This window comes from Sinocyclocheilus anshuiensis, unplaced genomic scaffold (genome assembly GCF_001515605.1).
Source record: "Sinocyclocheilus anshuiensis isolate Anshui unplaced genomic scaffold, SAMN03320099.WGS_v1.1 scaffold2047, whole genome shotgun sequence".
In the NCBI taxonomy this organism is placed as follows: domain Eukaryota; kingdom Metazoa; phylum Chordata; class Actinopteri; order Cypriniformes; family Cyprinidae; genus Sinocyclocheilus; species Sinocyclocheilus anshuiensis.
This window is the reverse complement of record NW_015554063.1, coordinates 282,154-300,920: the sequence shown is the minus strand read 5'-3', so window position 1 is coordinate 300,920 and position 18,767 is coordinate 282,154. Positions and strand designations below refer to the sequence as shown.

The 18,767-nt window shown below is 37.9% G+C and overlaps 1 protein-coding gene across 1 annotated transcript in view; it reads right to left on the bottom strand.

Annotated features, from left to right (window-relative positions):
• Window positions 1–4,240: 4,240 nt before the first annotated feature.
• Window positions 4,241–18,767, bottom strand: part of ryr2b (ryanodine receptor 2b (cardiac)) — a 52,947-nt gene continuing 38,420 nt past the window's right edge. The window contains exons 78-103 of the mRNA XM_016460524.1: window positions 17,018–17,117; window positions 15,853–15,932; window positions 15,635–15,711; window positions 15,267–15,340; window positions 15,054–15,134; window positions 13,784–13,872; window positions 13,465–13,593; window positions 13,108–13,212; window positions 12,910–12,991; window positions 11,820–12,349; window positions 11,034–11,738; window positions 10,684–10,748; window positions 9,764–9,899; window positions 9,506–9,637; window positions 9,144–9,332; window positions 8,544–8,674; window positions 8,348–8,390; window positions 7,677–7,804; window positions 7,407–7,473; window positions 7,170–7,316; window positions 6,819–6,953; window positions 6,121–6,277; window positions 5,723–5,787; window positions 5,409–5,509; window positions 4,645–4,696; window positions 4,241–4,477 (exon numbers count right to left, since the gene is read on the bottom strand). Of these exons, the coding sequence (XP_016316010.1) occupies window positions 4,382–4,477; window positions 4,645–4,696; window positions 5,409–5,509; window positions 5,723–5,787; window positions 6,121–6,277; window positions 6,819–6,953; window positions 7,170–7,316; window positions 7,407–7,473; window positions 7,677–7,804; window positions 8,348–8,390; window positions 8,544–8,674; window positions 9,144–9,332; window positions 9,506–9,637; window positions 9,764–9,899; window positions 10,684–10,748; window positions 11,034–11,738; window positions 11,820–12,349; window positions 12,910–12,991; window positions 13,108–13,212; window positions 13,465–13,593; window positions 13,784–13,872; window positions 15,054–15,134; window positions 15,267–15,340; window positions 15,635–15,711; window positions 15,853–15,932; window positions 17,018–17,117 (3,696 nt within the window). The 3' untranslated portion in view covers window positions 4,241–4,381. The remainder of the gene's footprint in view (window positions 4,478–4,644; window positions 4,697–5,408; window positions 5,510–5,722; window positions 5,788–6,120; window positions 6,278–6,818; window positions 6,954–7,169; window positions 7,317–7,406; window positions 7,474–7,676; window positions 7,805–8,347; window positions 8,391–8,543; window positions 8,675–9,143; window positions 9,333–9,505; window positions 9,638–9,763; window positions 9,900–10,683; window positions 10,749–11,033; window positions 11,739–11,819; window positions 12,350–12,909; window positions 12,992–13,107; window positions 13,213–13,464; window positions 13,594–13,783; window positions 13,873–15,053; window positions 15,135–15,266; window positions 15,341–15,634; window positions 15,712–15,852; window positions 15,933–17,017; window positions 17,118–18,767) is intronic.

Here is an 18,767-nt window from a genome sequence, read left to right as displayed (position 1 = left end):
GTAAAATCTGTCCTAAAATAAAAAATTAATAAAATAAAATAAATATTTTTAAAAAATGTTTTAAGAAATTAAATATGAAATAAGTAATCAATAATAGTGAGTGATAAAACCTCTCAAAATAAAATAAATGAATAAAATAAAATTAAAGTTTGTAAAAAAGATTTAAGAAATTAAATATGAAAAAAGACACCGATAATCCCTTGTGAGTGATAAAACTTAAAATAAAATAAAGGTTTAATAAATTAAATATAAAATAAAAATGATAATCCCTAATATCCAGTACATACTATCATGATGCATGACAATAATAAATGTTGCTTTAACTTTTTTTCATACAAAGCAATTAAGTAGAGAGATTTTGAGCAAATTTATAACATAGATATGTATATTGTTTAGATTGTGGGGTGAAATGTTGAATATTTCCACTAACTCTCCTTCTCTGTCAACATTTACATTCATCCATTTAGTAGATGCTTTTATCCCAAGTGACTTACAAATTAGGAACATCACAAGCAGTTTGTCATAGAGCCAACAATATTCCTATTGCACAATGCCAAACAAAGTTTAGTACAAACTAGATTAGTAAACATACAGCAGAAGTGAAATGCACAGGAACAGAAAGAAAACTTTTGGACTGTATAAATGGGGTCTTAATAAGTGATTTTGTTTATGGTCATGGATTAGTTAAGTGCTTGCAAAAACATGCATCTTTCTCTATCACATGCAGAAACACAAAGCTTTTTTTCCTTTGAAAGCAGTAACTTTTTCTCTCTCTGCTGTTCTCTGTGACTGTTCATGTCCTTGACATTTTGTCCTCGTAACTGCTTTGCCAGTCTGTGATGTGTTATTGGTTCTATATGTTTGTATTCAGTGCATTTTTGTATATTCTTTCTGTATTTTCTCTGGTCAGCTCTGCAGACGGAGATGATGGATCCTGAGAGGAATAAAGAAAACTCAGCAGACTGACACAAAAGAAACAGAGAAAAAGGAAAAATGAGAAGCGAGATGTGAAAGAAGCGAGTCTCCTTCAGGATTTACTTCTGATTTCCGGTGCCGAAGGCAAATATGCAAACACACACAAACACACAGTAATTAATTTCATGTGAAGCGTCTGTTGATAAACTACTTCGACTTCGTAATCCCCTCAGTAATTAATTTACCATGTGAAGAATTCATAATGAGCTCTGATAGCCCAAATACGCCATGTCCCTCTTAACCTACAAGCTCACATGCTGTTGCTTTGATAAAGCAAAGAGCCAAAACAATTCTTAGTAGGGTAGGTCATAGAACAAACATCATTTGTGAAATAGCGAGTGGCTTATGAAGTGTTTACAAACCAGCTAGATTGTCAGGAGCCGTAATGACATGCTTGAGTTTGACACTGATATAAATGAAGCCAGCACTGAAGACTCTTCATTCTGCTGGAGAACTGGAGCAGCTGCTTCAGAAAGAAGCACAGCTGAATGTTTGTTCTTTATAAAGTCCTTCTAACTCTCATAAGAGCTTGCAAATAAATCACATGCTCAATATATAATGAGCTGCAGTGCTGAAATGGATGATGAAGGTGAGAGTCTCCTCAAAAAGTTCATGCCCACTCTGCATTTGTATATTCAGTGGCTCCGTTTTTTTTTTTTTTTAATAACCCATACTGCAAAATATACATATTTCATAATATACATATTTTCTGGCCAAAATATATTTAAAATCGCCTACTATATATGTTAAATAAATGTTGTAAACAATGGTGTTAAATGAAATGAAATAAACCTATATTTAGTTTCAACATTCCTATACCAAAATATATTTTTCAAAATGTATTTCAGGGGCAAGAAAATAAATTTCCAATCTTACAGGACAGCCTACAATTAGTCTAAATGTTGATGGGATCACCTAGAGATCCAAACTAGATTGAGGAGGATTCATTAATGTTGCATTTTTTAAATAACATTTTTCAAACGTGTTATATGTTTACATGTTTTAGGCAAGAAATCATTTCTTAAAATGTGGCGTGAATTAATTTTCTTGGAAAATACTGCATATGGATATATACTGTATATGTTTTAAAATATATTTTCAAAAAACATACAAAAATACATTGGTAGAAAATGTATTTACATAAATATATACAAAAAAATTTTTTTTTTGTTATGTTTTTATGTTTATAACAAAAATTAGCTTGAAACGTGTATCTGTATATCTGTGTTGTATATATTTATAGAATTTCTGCCACTTTGTTAGATGATTTGTTTTTTATTGATTGATTAATGATTTTTTATTGTATATCTAAAACATGTATAATGTATAAAATTATATATAACAATAATAAAATAAAAATACATATAAAATACAATTTTATTTTTATATAAAATTTAATTAAAAAATAACAAAAATAAACCTTTAAATTAAATATATAATAAAAATAATTTGTTATCTATTATATGTCTCATCATTTAAAACCCCAGTATGATAAATTACACTTCCTTGCAGCATCACGATCTCAGACAAAAATCGATTGACCTTTCAGCCCGACATTCAGTACCTAAAGGATTCAGCAGTTCTCAAATGGGAGGGTTGTTTTATCCCAAAAATCATGACGGTAGAATCTGAGAAGAACATTTCCCAAATAGACGATTTTTCTGGCCCAGAACTGCTTTTTCTTTGGTGGAAATATGCAAAATGTGGTCAATTTGGACATTGGCTCTGGCATCCAGGGTCCAGCTCTTCTGTCTGTTCTCCTCAACCTACCCTATTCAGTCAACCTTCTCTCCACCATTACTCTCAATTAAAACCACCAACATGCTCTAGATTACAGTGTGGTCAGAGCTGTGCGAGCTGTGAGAGCCCTGACTCTACCATCCATCATCGATACCTCTGTTCACTCCTGCACATTCCTGGGTGGCCATCACAGTCAACCACAAACAGGCCATCCTTTCCAAAAATGATGCGTTTCATCTGATACTTTATGATTTAAGAACAAGTACTCCATAATCATAAAAAGGTAATTCCTACAAATTAATAATATATACATTTAAATTTAAATAAACTATAACATTTCTATATAATTATTATGTAATATATATTACAAAAAATTAAATAGCAGCACCGCAATACCAAGGTTATTGCAATACTGCTGATGCTTTTTCTTTCATTTTTTCTCCTTCTATTACAGATAATGGTAATCAGTTTTGTCCTTTGTCTTTGTAATAAGGCTAACAGCAGCAGGACTGCGCAACGCTCTCGTAGAGGGGGGTTAACGCTTTACCAGCACCTCTGGAATGGCTGGAGATCAATGCGTCATGCCCTGCAGCGGCAAAAACTCGACCAGCCGCATGTGATGTGGGCTGCCGTTTAATTTCACGCTCAGGATCTGAGTGCTGCCTCTCACACAGAAGACAGAGAGAGAGAGAGACAGGAGGTGAGAGAGATGAGAAGCGGAGAGGATGGAGTGCTTTTTGAAAATAAGGTGAGGAACGGGAGAAGGCTGACGGTGGATGAAAAGATAAGCAAGTAAAGAGAAAGGGATGGAAAAAGGATTGGTACAGTAAGAGGCAAACAAATGAATACACTTACAGTATATATTTTAAGAATGTTTAGATATTTTGACTGGAAAACAAGAATACTGATTAAAAAATAACTGAAGTGCAAATGAGGGAGGGAGATTTAAACTTTATTACACTAATCGCCCTGCACTGTTTGTGTTACAGTCATGAATAATATTTGACGTGACGTGACATGTGGCCAAGTATGGTGACCCATACTCGGAATTAGTGCTCTGCATTTACCCATCCAAAGTGCACACACACAGCAGTGAACACACACCCGGAGCAGTGGGCAGCCATTTATGCTGCGGCACCTGGGGAGCAGTTGGGGGTTCGGTGCCTTGCTCAAGGGCACCTCAGTCGTGGTATTGAAGGTGGGAGAGAGCGCTGTACATTCACTCCCCCCACCTACAATCCCTGCCGGTACGAGACTCAAACCCACAACCTTTGGGTTATGAGTCCGACTCTCTAACCATTAGGCCACGACTTCCCCATATAATATATCAATACAAGTACCAAAAATGTACAAATCTAGCAGTTTACTAATATTTTCAGTATAATGTTGGTTAACTGTGAACATTTACATGGGTTCTGTAACGTTTCAAGCTAAAGAAATACCACATTTTAATTTATACTACTTGCATTCAATCCAAAGTGACAGATTACATAAAACTGCATTCTATATGTCCAAAAAGTGCAGCCTCAACTTGGTTCCTTAAATTCAACAATACAATATATTACTAAAATAAATATGTGGTGTTGAAAAAATAAGCATTCAAAACAGTACTGAGTCACACACCAGCTTCTAATTATCAGAGGAAACATTACAGACATGGAATTCTTCAGCTGAGTTGACCCTCATACTGTTTCCGGAAACAGTCTCCAACAGGAAAGAACTCCCAGCAGCGTTCCTGGAACATCTTCCACACGTATGATTCCTGTTGTTTTACAAAGTGCAGCAGTCACAGTTCATTTTATAATATATAGTGTATCTCAAGGTTCATTTGTCAGTGGTTTCACATTTTAATGTATTATTAAGCACACATCTTTCACTCTGAAATTGTCCAAATATCTCTTTTCGATAAAGGTTCATGGGAAGCTGTACCTGTCCGGTATGTTCTGTGACATCCTTATTGATGAGATACATCAGAAAGAACCTAAATGGCAAACAAAACACAAAACAAATGTAATTTTTTCAGCAAAAAAGGAAACAAGTATTCCATTTTACCCCACATCACAGTATTTTCTAGTAACATGACATGCTTTCTGTTAATCTCAGCCTTAGACGTCCCATCTACAGACTGTTGGCTGAACAAACACAAAATGGGAGAAACTTCTGGAATTTCAAAGCCAAAATCTGATTGGTTGAATTCTACAGGATTTCCAGAAGACAGATTATGTGTCACACTCTTTAACAGTCCGCCTGGAAACAAAGCTGTCGTGATTACAACTGTGACAATGATCGCTTATCAGGACCAAAATGCTGGATTTTCAAATGTATGTGAAGTTCTCAGCACCATTGTTGCAGTAAACTTGTATGACGATCCTGAATTGCACTCCGGCCTGTTATTGTAGGGACATTGACTTTACATTTTTACGCTCCTAAACTGAACTGTGAGCAGTAGCTTTACATGTCAGTCAGACATCCTCTTGGGCGGAACTTGGCCAATAAAAGCTGCGATGAAGACCAGACCTTCTGCCATCAGTATGAAGGTCTGGCTACATGAGACTAGCTCTCTGTCCTGACCAGCTGCTCAACAGACTCATTTTCCACCAGAATACTGCCTTTAAAATTGTGACTGAAAAAAAGGATGATGGAAAAGAGGCATTACTGCTCTCTGACCTGTTTTTCACGTCTCTTGTACTCACAGATAGTTGGCCAGGTTGTGCTCTTGCAACGTGTGCGACTCGAAGCCATGGGGCACCGTGTCAAAATACTCGCTCCCAATGCCACAGATAAAACACTTAGTCTGCAGGAAAAAATCAGATGCCACATTCACTGTTTAATTATACATGACAATTAGCATAAAACCCACAGCTACACCGAAGAGCGGCTGACATAGATTAATGACGTATTTACTCACAGAGAAATAAAATATTAATAATTTAGTGTGTTAATAGGAACAAAAGATGACAGACGTCATAAATCTGAATGGATTCAGGATGTTAATGTGAAAACTCACCTCCATGTCCTCTTTAACCTGCTCCTGCTGGTCTCTCAACTCGCCAAATGAATCAATGATCAGACCTTTCAGACGATGACAACAGACCAGTCACAAACACAATTAAGTTTACGCCAAACATTTGAATCCTGAGTATCATTCCATCCCAGGCATAAGACAATCCTCTAGCATCATACAGTCCTCAGATCTCTTCCCATAAACCCCTCTCAGCATGTGAGAGCGTGATTTTTTAATGAAGCTCTCCAGTGCTGCTCAGCATGACTCATGTTAGAGGACAAACTCAATAATCCGAACACTTCGGCTCATTGTCCTTCTTGAAAATTGGTGCACATATCATTCATTTCAAGTGTTATTCGCAATTTCGGTAAACCAACTCTCACAATTACTCTGTCTCTTACCCTGAATGATGGCAAGGAGGATGACGATGACGAAGAAGAAGAAAGTGATGTCGAAGATGATACGGTAGAACTCAAACTCGTCACCGGCCGGGTCTTCGATTTCATCTCCAATCCCTCCTCCGGCTCGCACGCCAACGTACATGTGAAACATGTAACACTATGCACACATGAACATTAATATTTACAGATTTAGTCACTCTTTTTTGCTTTATTCCTGCACAGTCACAATAGAAAGAAAGAAATGCTTTCATTCAGCAAGGATGCATTGAATTGATCAAAAGTGACAGTAAAGTAATTTATAATGTTACAAAAGATTTCTGTTTCAAATAAATGCTGTTGGTTTTGAACCTTGTTCATCAAAGAATCATGAAAAAATGTACCACAGTTTCCACAAAAAAATATTAAGCAGCACAATTGTTTTCAAACATTGAGAATAATAATAAGTGTTTCTTGAGCACCAAATCAGCGTATTAGAATGATTTCTGAAGGATCATGTGAAACAGCTGCTGAAAATTCAGCTTTGCCATCACAGGAATAAATTACCTTTGAAATTGTAGTAATATTTTACAATATTACTGTTTTTACTGTATTTTTGATCAAATAAATGCAGCGTTGGTGAGCATGAGGACTTCATTCAAAAAATAAACCTAAAACCTTTGAACATTAGTTTAAGTTAATGATAAAAGAGGGATACTCACTGAGAGCATATCATCACATTTCATATCCACTGGTTCACCGTCTTCGCTTTTGTTGTAAAATTTGCGGAAGAAGTTAAAGGCAACAACGGTGTAGAGATACACAACCACAGCCAACAGTCCCACTGTCAAAACCAGCTGAAATATATACTACTGTTCAAACATTTGATGTCAGTAAGATTTTGATTTTTTTTTTAAATAAATAAAAATTGAATTTGACCAGTTTAAGTCTAGTATATATGTTTTATTTATTACAATGACAGTATAATGACATTCATATTTTTGAAGTGACTTGCGGGTCTAAATACATTTTGGGGCCTTTGTATAGACACAAGCATAAACCAAATGTAGTACCTGTTTGCCATTATGTGTAACAGATGATAGTATGGTGCGCAGTGTTTTGAAGCCCATGGCGATGTCTAGCAGGTGGGCAGCGAAGAAGAAATTGTTATAATGACCCAGAACTGACACAACCATATACCAGGCCAGATAAAGGAAGGACTGAGAGAAAGAAAAACACAATTTCATTTCAGATTTGACCAGTTCCTTCAGGTCTAATATGTTGAGTGTTCAAAGAGTCAGGGATCTTACACTGTCAGTGAAAACCACTCCTAGCTTCCATATCTGATGCTTCACATCAATGGGGTTTAATCTGAAGCTGTGAAAACATGAGAATTATTTATTTTATTTATTTTAAGCCTATCGTATTGAACGCTGCTGCCATCATCTGGCACACACTGAAATCATTTTTTCAATCTCTGCAGATGAACTGATTGGGCTGTTTTGCTGAACAGAAGCTGGTTTGGCTGGTGAAATAAATATGGTAAATAGGGAAGACGGGGTCACAGGGTTGTTACTCACAGGGCAACCTTTTGCACGGGTCTCTTGCTCTCCTGAGCCTCTGAGCTGAAGTCCAGAGCAGCTTTATCCAAACCCAGCAGCTCACTGATGCGTGCCGATCCATACAGCTCTCCATATTTCGCCATCACCTGCAGCACAGAAAGCCATCACAGAATGAATCAAACACAGAAAAACAAAAATCACACAGCTTACTGTACCACATTCAGGGCAATAATGCAAAGCATTATTAGTTGGGCTGAACCATAGTATTAAATTCAGCACATTATTCATCCCACACAGTTCATGCTACAGATATGAACGATATCTCAAAGCACGTGTCTTATATATTATAGGTCTGCTGTTACTTATAGACACAGAGTTTATGATTTCCACCAGACGGATGACAAATAGGAAGCATCCCACTGACTGACACTGAAAGAGGGACCTGAGACTGAATGTCATAGACACTTGTGAGTGAGCCTGTAAATAACCACCAGCAACCAATCAGAACAACTTAGCAACTGCATAGCAACACTCTGGCAATCTGACAATCAAAAACTGTTTTGAAAGTAAAATTAACATGAATACTGCAAGTCACAATGTTTGAGTTGTGAGATACTGTCATACTATTATGTTCTTAAACGGTTTTGAAGCTACATTTTTTGAGTAAATATTTCATTTGTTCATCTTACCTTCCTTTTCACAAATTTATCCCAATAATTACTTGGGTATGATCTGAAAAACAGCAAAGAAAACAGAAAATAGTACTGAAGTGGTGCAAAAAGTGGCAATCACTGTTCATGCAGAAATTCATACAGAAGATTGCCACTGTTTCAATGCTTAAAAATGCGTATGTGAGCCTTTATGAGACAGTCAAACAGCTCTTACGGTGTATTGATGACCATTCTGTCCCACTGGCCTTTAATGTCATCTTCAGAAGGTTGCTCTGTGATATAGAGTCCGTCGAACTCCAATTTACGAGCCAGCTCCTTTTCTCGCTTAAAAATGACTAAAGGAACCTGTCAAGGGTCAGATGATGATCAAGTTAGTTGGATGAGACCATATTAAAAGGATTTTTAAACATGTAAATGAACGATTGATTTGAATTTTGAAATCTGAAAATCTAAGGACCTATGACCTAAAATGAATAAAAATATTTCTGATTTCGCACTATTTCTAGGTCACTTATTTGTGGCACTGATCAAGTGACTCTGGTCAGATTTTCCAGATGCTCTTTGGATAATCTCAAGTCATGCTGAAAAACATGAAGTATTTCATGTGTTGAAATTACTACAGTATTTCATTACTGGTTTCAGACCCACTGTATTTCTAAGAGGTCTAACAAAAGTCAGAATGGTGAAGGCATTATTTAGTCTATCAAAGACATGTTTTTAGTTTCACCATAAGAAATATAGTGGGTACTTGCACAAAACTTAGGTGCCTGTTGTGTTGCGTGAGGTGTGTGTGTGTGTGTGAGATGTGTATAACCTTCAGACAGTAGTAGCCGATGATACAACAGAGTGAGATGAGTGTATGCAGGACAGCCAGACTGTGAAGAATCATTTTCATGTAGCCACTGTTCTCTTCTAGTTCAAAATAAACTTCCTGTGAATCCTTGGTGCTGTCGTCACGAAGAGCGATCTCCACATCTTCATCCTCATCAATGGTTGATGAAACCTAAATAAAATAATTATATCAATGTTTTTGGTCAAATCTGGGTTTGCGTGGTTTACTGTGTTAGCTGGTTTAAACTGGTTTGGCTAGTATCTGGACAAGCCAGAACTACTCAGTTCTTTCAGCTGGTTTCTCAATCCAAGTGGCCTAAAAACATAAAAACAGACCAGCCTGACCAACAACATTAAATCTGATGTTTTAGCAGGGAAATCAATACTCACCTTGTAGAACAGAAGAATAAAATTGATGGCAAAAGTAAAGAACAGAGCCAACAATCTAATGTTGTAGAAATTTCTTGCAAAACAGTTCTGCAGAGAAAAGACATACTTGTAGGTCATCAGATCACATATGGTTGTTCAAGTCCATATGGTTAAACATCTGTTAGTAGCTTGTATTGTGCAGCTGGAAAACAACAGACAGAGAAAGAAACATACCAGCAGTTTGGTGCTATGAGAGCAGATCGTTTTCCAAACAGCTGATTCCTGGACCTCTGTCTCATCTGGTTTTGAAGAGCTGAGCTTTCTAAGTCTCCGTTTAGGCTTCTTTTCCCCTTTATGTTTGTCCTCATCACTGCAAAATTTAAATGCAATATCTTAGGCATTTTTTGCAATGCACTCACAAACGGCACATAATCCTTCAGAAATTATTCTAATATGCTAATCTGGTGCTCAATACATTTTTTTTTTCAATTTTCTGTGTTTTCAATGTTGAAAATGGTTGTGCTGATTAATATTTTTGTGTAAACCATGATACTTTTTTATTTGATGAAAATAAAGTTCGAAAGAGCAGCATTTATTCTAAATAACATTGTAAATGTCTTTACTGTCATTTAATCAATTTATTGAATTCTTGCTGAATAAAAGTATTAGTATAATATATATATTTTTTTTTTTTATTCATTTATTTAAAAAATACATCTTACTGACCCAAACTTTTGAACAGAGTTAGTGTTTTAGACTGATTCAAACCAGCTCATGAGACTCAGGAATCAGACTACACTGGTCAGGGTGTATGTTTTTGATTCATACCATCTAACAAGTAATCATGTCAAAAGTAATTGAATTTTTATTAAATGTGAAGTATTTGTTAATCTTCTGTGGGAGTAACAGTAATTCCCAACTTTCAATAATATTTTATCTTCACACCCTTTGAATTGTGCAGGGCCTGAACATCCTTTGTACTCAAGGGTACAATCGAGAAAATTCAAAGATCTCTTCATACAGTATGTTCCCTGAGCTTCCCGTGGGGTAGAGTAATGATACACTTCAAAGCTAAAAATCAGCGGTATGCCCTGTTAAAACAGCAGTATTTCCTGTTTTCAGAGTTTTATCTCTCCCCAGTCTGGAGCACTTACAAAGCTTTCTTAGTCTCTGAATCCTCCTCTTGCGCCTCATGAAAATTCTCCTCACAGATGTCCACCTGTTTGTAACGTTAACAAAAAAGACAGTAAATGACATAAATGGACAGAGACTAAAGGGACAAAAATGTTGGCTGGTTGGACACAAATGCTCAAAGTGGACACATTTGCTTATTGAACACATGTATACATAAATGTCAATTTATTGGACAAAAATGTTCAAAGTGGACACAAATGTTAAAATAAATGTCCAATTAGACATAAATGTCAACTTCATAAACTATTTAAAAGACTTTAAATCTTTTATACTTTTGTAAGCTGACAATGGTATACTCAAGACTATTGACCTGATATTTGGACGTGTTTAGAAATCCATCCAGACTGCCATGTTGGTCTCTGCTCGACAGTGTGTACTTTTCTCCTTCCTTCTTCAAACACAAGCCGAAAATATCTGTGAGAAGCTGTGGGTCCCTGGACACTGCAGACAGATCCAGACTCATCCCTCTAAGATCACCACGAGAAGAAAAGGCACGTGTATCACACGTATTATTCTCTCTAACCACCCCTTCTCCAAACCCTATGGTCTCAACCATGGTAGGATCCCGAAGGTCACCTAAAAGGTCAGCCAGTTTCATTTCTTTAGCCATGTCAATAATCCATCCACTCAAGAAGATGTGGTAGAGCAGATAAAGGAAGAACCAAACCAGACCTAAAAAGGCACGAGTGATAAACAACAGAGCATTGTGGAAGAAAGAGAACATCACTGAGATGATACTCCTCATGGTTATCCCTTTTAAGTGTTTTCCGATGTTCCTTATGGAAAACCATCTCAAGTCTTTGGTCATCCTGTTGTCTTCAGCAAGGTTTTCATTCTTCTCCACCTTGTCATCCTTTGCTTTCAGTTCCTCTCCACTCTCTGAACCAGATATTTGTGCCGCAAGCTGCATTTCAAAGATGGTGTCTTCACAGAAGTTGACAAATAGCTCCATTTTTTCCTTCTCTCCGCCCTTATTCACAACATCAAAGATGAACTGCCGTTTGCTCTCCTTCACCTGAATCATTGAGAACACGCATTCGTATAAGACACACATTAGTAGACCACAAAAGCACATAAGCAAATGATTGCTTAATACCTGTGGTTTCTCCCACTGTGTCCGGCTGGATTCGCTGATCTCAAAGTAGACCCTTTCGATCCGTTTCCCGCTGCCCAGGATTTCGATCCTTCCCAGGTGAGGATGGAAATACTTAAGCACGCTGTCCGCCAGCTCTAGGAAATTCTGCAAGCGGCCATCATTTGGCATGTGTTCGGACAGATTGGTCAGAAGAACAGCCACATTAAAGCCAATATCTTTGGCCGGTTCATGAAATCGTGTCACAAAGTCTGGGTAATCCAGAAGCTCGCTTTCCGCCGTCTCTGCACAGGATAACAGGAACTGGATCTCTGATTGAGAGTAGTGCTTGAAACCTTCCATGGCTCGGTGGAAGTCCTTTTTGGTAATGAGCCCTCTGCCGTCTGGGTCGTATTCACGAAAGGATTCAGACGACGTGAGGTCTTTGAGTTTGAGGAACATATCAAAGAACTTGAGGATCATCTCCACATTGCTGGATGATTCTACTAGCATATCTACCATCTGTTTCCCAATGGTCCCATTCACTACATTTCCTAGAAACGCAAAGACATATTTATGTATGTCTTCCGTGGAGTTGCTTATCACTGAATTGAACTTGTTTCATAATTGATTAACTTTACACAGTTACTGAACTGAACCAACACTGAACTGACTGGAGCTGAATAATAACACTCTTGTCTATTATTGCAGAATTTTGGATTTGCATCATTTTTAAAGTTTGCATCAGTTATTCTGTTACTTTCCTGTTTAATACTGTGAAGCTGCTTTGAAACAAAGCACTATAAAAATAAAGGTGACTTGACATGCTCAAAATGACTGCAGGACACTTAGACTCGTTCACACTACAGCTTTTGGAGCGGACTTCGGAATTTGGTTGGTGCAAAGGTGGGCTTCCAGTCATATGGATGCCAATACAGTTTCACAGTTGGTATGAAAACAAGTACAATTCTGTTTGTGTATCCAACAAAATGTAAAACAGACTCGGTATACTGATATTAGTATATTAACATTGATTGGAAAATCAACAATGCCACATTTCTAAGAAGCAATAGAAGAAGTGCATGGAAAAGCATTAAAAATAAGATTCTCCTACCTTCAAGCATGGAAAGCAGCATTACCACCATGTCTTTTTGTAAGTCCATCAAAGCCTTCAGCAGCTCTATTTGACTAGAATCCTGCAGACGCAAAACACCATTCTTTACTTTCTTTTATTCTCTTGAGTTTCCTACATTTTTCTTTGCAATGAATAAATTAGCACATAAGATTTAAAGTAATTTGTCTATAGACTAACCTGAGAAAGCTTCATTTGCATATGGGCAAACACATGGAGGAAGCCAACTACAGCGTCCCACAGACGACTGTGGGCCAAACTCTGCTGGTTTCCTGTACACGGACCCTAAATTAGGCAATTAAAAATGTAATTGATATTAGTGAAACTAGTTGCTTCACAACATAAAAACACCACATTGTGGTGTGTGAACAAAGACAGACACAGCAGGTGTGGCATTTGGCCTCTGAGATGCATTTATTTGAAATAAAACATTAAAAAGGAGAGAATAACAGAATCTTAGGACATACAGTTATCAAATATTAGTCAGTATCTTTACAATTTGACAAAGCACATTTTCAATTGCTTATGTGCATTTACCTGAATGTATTCAGTGAGTGTGTTGAACACCTGCTTGGCCACGCTGATGGCTTTGGAGAAGTTGTGCTGACCACGCTCATCAATCACATCCTTCCCTGAATAATACCAGTAGAAATCACTGATGGACTCCTGTAGATATGAGGCCATCCATCATTCTCAGTATCAGACAAACAAAATGGAGGTGGCTGTCTCACTGTTTTGGGCCCTTCTCCATCTGGTTCTGAAACTCTCAAACCACTTACAGCAGCAAACATGCATTTTTCATTCCTTTTCATGTATATTACAGACAGGCAAAATTAAAAATGTTCATTGGGCTTGCCTGAACCCTGAGCAGATAGTCCACAGTGGAGATGATGATGTTGACCGTTGTGTTGTTTCCAGTTTGAGTCCGCAGGTAGTTCTGGAAGTCTGTGGGGGAAATTTCAGTCTCCAGTTTTTACAAAAATAGACCAGAATATTGATGCTGTTTAAAATTAATATGTGCAAAATAGAGCTCAATAATAAATAATCCAACGATTTCATTAATCTTACATTCAGAATGTACACTGTTTTTCCTTTTGCAATGTTGTGGATTCATTTTCTTTTTGACGATACAAAACAAAACAACAAACATGTTTTGGTTGCTAGCCTGCAGCTGCAGTGCACCAGTGGGCTTCCAATACTGCCAATGGTGGTTTTTGCTTATTGGTGATATTTCAAACATGTCAAGTTCCGAATACAATAAAATCCACTTCTAAATACATGCAAATACTGTTAGACGTCTCACCTGGATTTGATTTACACTGCCAATCAAAAGTTTTAAAACACTTGACTGAATTTCTCATCTTAAAAACCTGATTTAAAGCTGACTTAAATGCTTGAACTTGGTTTTAAAAAACAATATCATTTGAAAGTTATTTATGTATTTATTTACTTTTTTACTTACATACTTGTCTGCTTACTCACAATACTTTGTGATTCAGAGTGTGCAGATATGTAAACTAATATATACAGTAAAACAGTAATATTGTAAAATATCATTACAATTTAAAAATTCTTTAAAATGTAATATTACTGAATATAACTGAATTTTCAGCAGCTGTTAATTACTCCAGTCTTCAGTGTCACATCATCATTCAGAAATCATTCTAATATACTGATTTGGCACTCAAGAAACATTATTATCAATGTTTAACACAGCTGTATTGCTTAATATTTTTGTGAATATTTGAAATAAATATATTTTGTAACATCATACATTTCTAAACTATCACTTTTGATCCATTTAATGCGTCCTTGCTGAATAAAAGTATTTCTCTTAAAAACATCTTCCCGACCCCCAACTTTTGAAGGTAGAATAATTCCCATACTGCCATTGCTTGAGCCAGCTGCTGATATGATGAACCATGGTTTTGTAGGACTACAGTGTAGGCACTCTTTAGGGAAATCAGTCTACTAATGGCTTACTTTTAGTATGGTTAAAGTTGGATAGGAGAAAGCATTTTAAGTATTTTAAGCATATTCCACATCACCTGTTGACTTTGATAGACATAGTACAAAAGAACCTTGCACTATTAAACAAAAACTAAAAACATTATGTTTGTTCTAACCAGTATTATGGCCTTCACAAAGAAGCTGGAGGAATCGGAAAAGATCACAGGTCAGCTGTTCATCTGCCATTACTCTGTCGCCTGAGAAAGAGAGAGAAGGAGAAAGCAAAATGCAGTACAGGCAAATCAATGTCAATAAAAAGAAAATATCTGCCTCTTCTGATAGGCACATTCATTTTTCAAAGCAGTTTGTTGTGGATGTCGGGGATTTACCTGAACTGTCCTCAGCACCCACTCCTAAACTCTCTGCTTTGATCTGCCTCTCAAATGCGTTCAAATCCAGCACGCTGTGACACACAGAATTACAACAGCAACATCAAAACCACAGTCCTCTTCTTTTTAAAATACAAACTAACACAGACACTTCCAATCACAGCAAAGGAACAGATTGAAAGGGAAAAAAGTGATGTAAAACGATGTTCTTTTCTCTTGATTATACCAAGTAACTTTGAAATTGAACACAGGAGCAGGGTGACGGCGATAAATGAGTGAACAGAGCATTTCTCCACTTTTAGGTGGTTTGAGCAGCTGCATTCTGTCAGGGAAATGTCTCACAATGCATTAGCAAATAACAGCTGAACCTGCAAGACTGCATTAAGCCGACCAGACTGTGAAAGAAGCCCACGTCTCTCTTCTGTCGCAGGTAATCCAGCATTTTCTAGGGAGAATTCAACAACAGAGAGATTGAACATGAAGTTGTTATATAAAAGTTGGTTTTGGTGGTAAATGTCAAAATTTTGGGGGTTTTGCGTTATCGCCCAAACATATCTGTAATCCAGCCTGACCTTTTCAAACCTACCTGCTGGACAGACGTGTTTCCTCCATTCAGGATTGCAATGCCCAGCTTTAATGTGGCTGCTACCATAGGCCCCATATCACCTGGTTCAAACATCACATCCAACTTAATAGCATAACATTTGAGCACTGACAATAATAAAAGTCATATGCAGCTGACTCAAGATATCAGGATAAAGATATGAATGGTGACCTGTGTCTTATACCAGGGGTTTTCAATCTTTTTGATGCCAACAACCCCAAATATGATGATCCCCCTATGAGGGACCATTTTTCTAAAATTTAATTAAAGCTTCTTTAAAAAAAAAAAAAGAATACTTGTATTAAGGAAAGCTGCATTAAATTGATCAAAATGACAGCAAAAAACATTTATAAGGTTCTATTTCCAATAAATGCTGTTCATTTAAAATTTTATTCATCAAAGAATCCTGAAAAAATGTTTACAGTTTCCACAAAAATATTAAGCAGAACTATTTTCAAAATTGATAAAAATAAGAATTTTTCTTGAACTCCAAATCAGCATAAATCGGCATGATTTCTGAAGGATCATTTGACACTCACATGTAGAGTAATAGCTGCTGAAAATTCAGCTTTGCCATCACAGGAATAAATTACATTTTAAAATATTCTAATAGAAAACAGTCATTTTCATTTGTAATAATATTTTGCAATATTATAGTCTTAACTGCATTTTTGATTAAATAAATGCAGCCTTGTTGAGCATAAAACTTCTTTCATAAACATTATAAAAATACTGTCTATATAGTATATATATAGTATATTTTCATGTATAGTGATAAATTTATATGGTGTGAGAAATAGTTGATTTAAAAAAATATATATATATTTTTGTGTTACTTTATAATAATTTATGATAATATTTTATATATACAGTACATATTTAAAAAACTTTTTTGTTAAAAAATAGGGTTGTCAAAAGAATAAAAATATTTTAGTAATCTCATGATGAAACAGTAACAGTAATACGAAACAGTAATATAGTCAATTTCGATAGATCTAAGAATTACTGTTAAAACAAATTCAATTAATATCCTAATATGTTAACTGGGACATTTTTGGCAAAAAAAAAACAAATAATAAAAATAAATAAATAAATAAAAATAAAAATCTTGCTTTTTCTCCATGGACCCCCTTGTTTTGACTGATACCTGTGCTGGCGCTGAGGTTCTGTAGGACCATCTCAGCAGCTCCGCGTTCATGAAGTCGGCCCTGCTGATACAGCAGCCTCTGCTTTTCCATCTCTTTTTCCTAAGACATTTAATTAGTAACTCATTCAGTTCACTAAGAAATAAAACATACCAACTGTTTCTCAAGTATATTATTCCTGAAGACAATCATTGATTACGTAATTAATGAACCCAAATACAGTACATAACTGTGTCAGCATCCTCAGACTTTTCTCCTACAATTAAATCAATAACAACTCAGTTCCTCTTCAGGAACTCGAGCTGCGTCGGAGGACGCTTCGGGAACGCCCTTCAGCGTGACCGGCTCTGAACCTCGTGTGTAATCAGACCAATAGATGGGCGAGACGTCACGGGCGGGTGACGTAATGACCAGGAAGCTATAAAAGCACGTGCGGTGAGACCAGCATCAGCTTTTTGTCATTCAGCAAGCGCTCTGTGTGTGTGTCAGTCTGATATCTGTTTGTGAGTCTTATTTAGTGTTGTCTGTCACAAATCTATAAACAAGACAAAACCAGACACCTAAGGCGAGGGCAGGCAGTGTTCAGGCTGTGTGTTCCTCCCTGCCCGCGTTACTTTACGGGTGGGGATACACACAGTTTGTTTGCTGTCTGCTTGGGACGGCTCTCTTTGAGGAGAGCGCCTTCACTAGCGTTCCTCGCGGTGCCGGCCCCGCTTTCGCCGAGGCGGAGTGGCGGCTGTGCTCGTGGGTTTCGCATATGGACCCGGTGGAGGGAATGTAGATGGGCGAGTCCATATCTACTTCCTTAACCACCAGATCCAGCGCCCGCTCTCGGGGTTCGGAAGCCCAAAAATAAATAAATACATTTTCTCGAGTGAGAGCACGAGTTTACCTCTCTTCCTCTGAGGAGGTTGAGGTAGTCGGCAGGGGCTGCTGGGCGGAGCAGTCCCAACCTACCGTGTTACGGCCCTTCATTCTGGGGGCCTCACCGCAGAGTCTAGAGTCAGAGTGGCGCTCCCAGGCCGAAGGCTTCTAGCGGAAGGCGGTTCTGCGGACCGTCATTCTCGCTGGATAGTCTTCATCGTAAATGTCCTGACGCCTAAGGCCTAGGACTTTTTGAGGGCCAGCTCCCTCTGGGAAAGAGCGGTGTACACCACATTACACGGTGCCCGTCTCTCCTCAGTGCCCTCAGGAGATCGGTCTGCCAACCCTGCCGGTGAAGAGAGTTGGGGATCTGCAGGCCCTTTCAGTGGCCCCTTCTTATCTTGACTTTGCGCCCGGTCTGGCCAAAGCGTTTCTGTACCCTCGAGCGGGGTATGTTCCTAAGGTCCCCTCCTCTACACCACGGCCTGTCGTGCTCCAGGCCCTCAGTCCTCATCCCTTAGGGGATCCAGACCAGCACAAGCTTAACTGTATGTGTCCAGTGCGAGCACTGGACGCATACGTCCAGAGAGCTGCGGTGGATAGTAGATGCCATTTCTATTGCCTATGAGACCTCTGATCTCCCTTCGCCTTTTGGGGTCAAGGCTCACTCTACCAGAAGTGTGGCGGCCTCTAAGGCCTTCTTGGCAGGTGTCTCGATGCAGGACATCTGCGACGCTGCGGGATGGTCCACGCCCCTAACCTTCGTCAGGTTCTATGGCCTAGACATGCGAGCCACTCCTGGCTCCTCTGTTCTCGCGCCTTAGCTGTGCACGCTTCCACACTAGGCGAGATTTGAAAGTCTGGCGGCGTGGGCATTCTCGTTCCCGA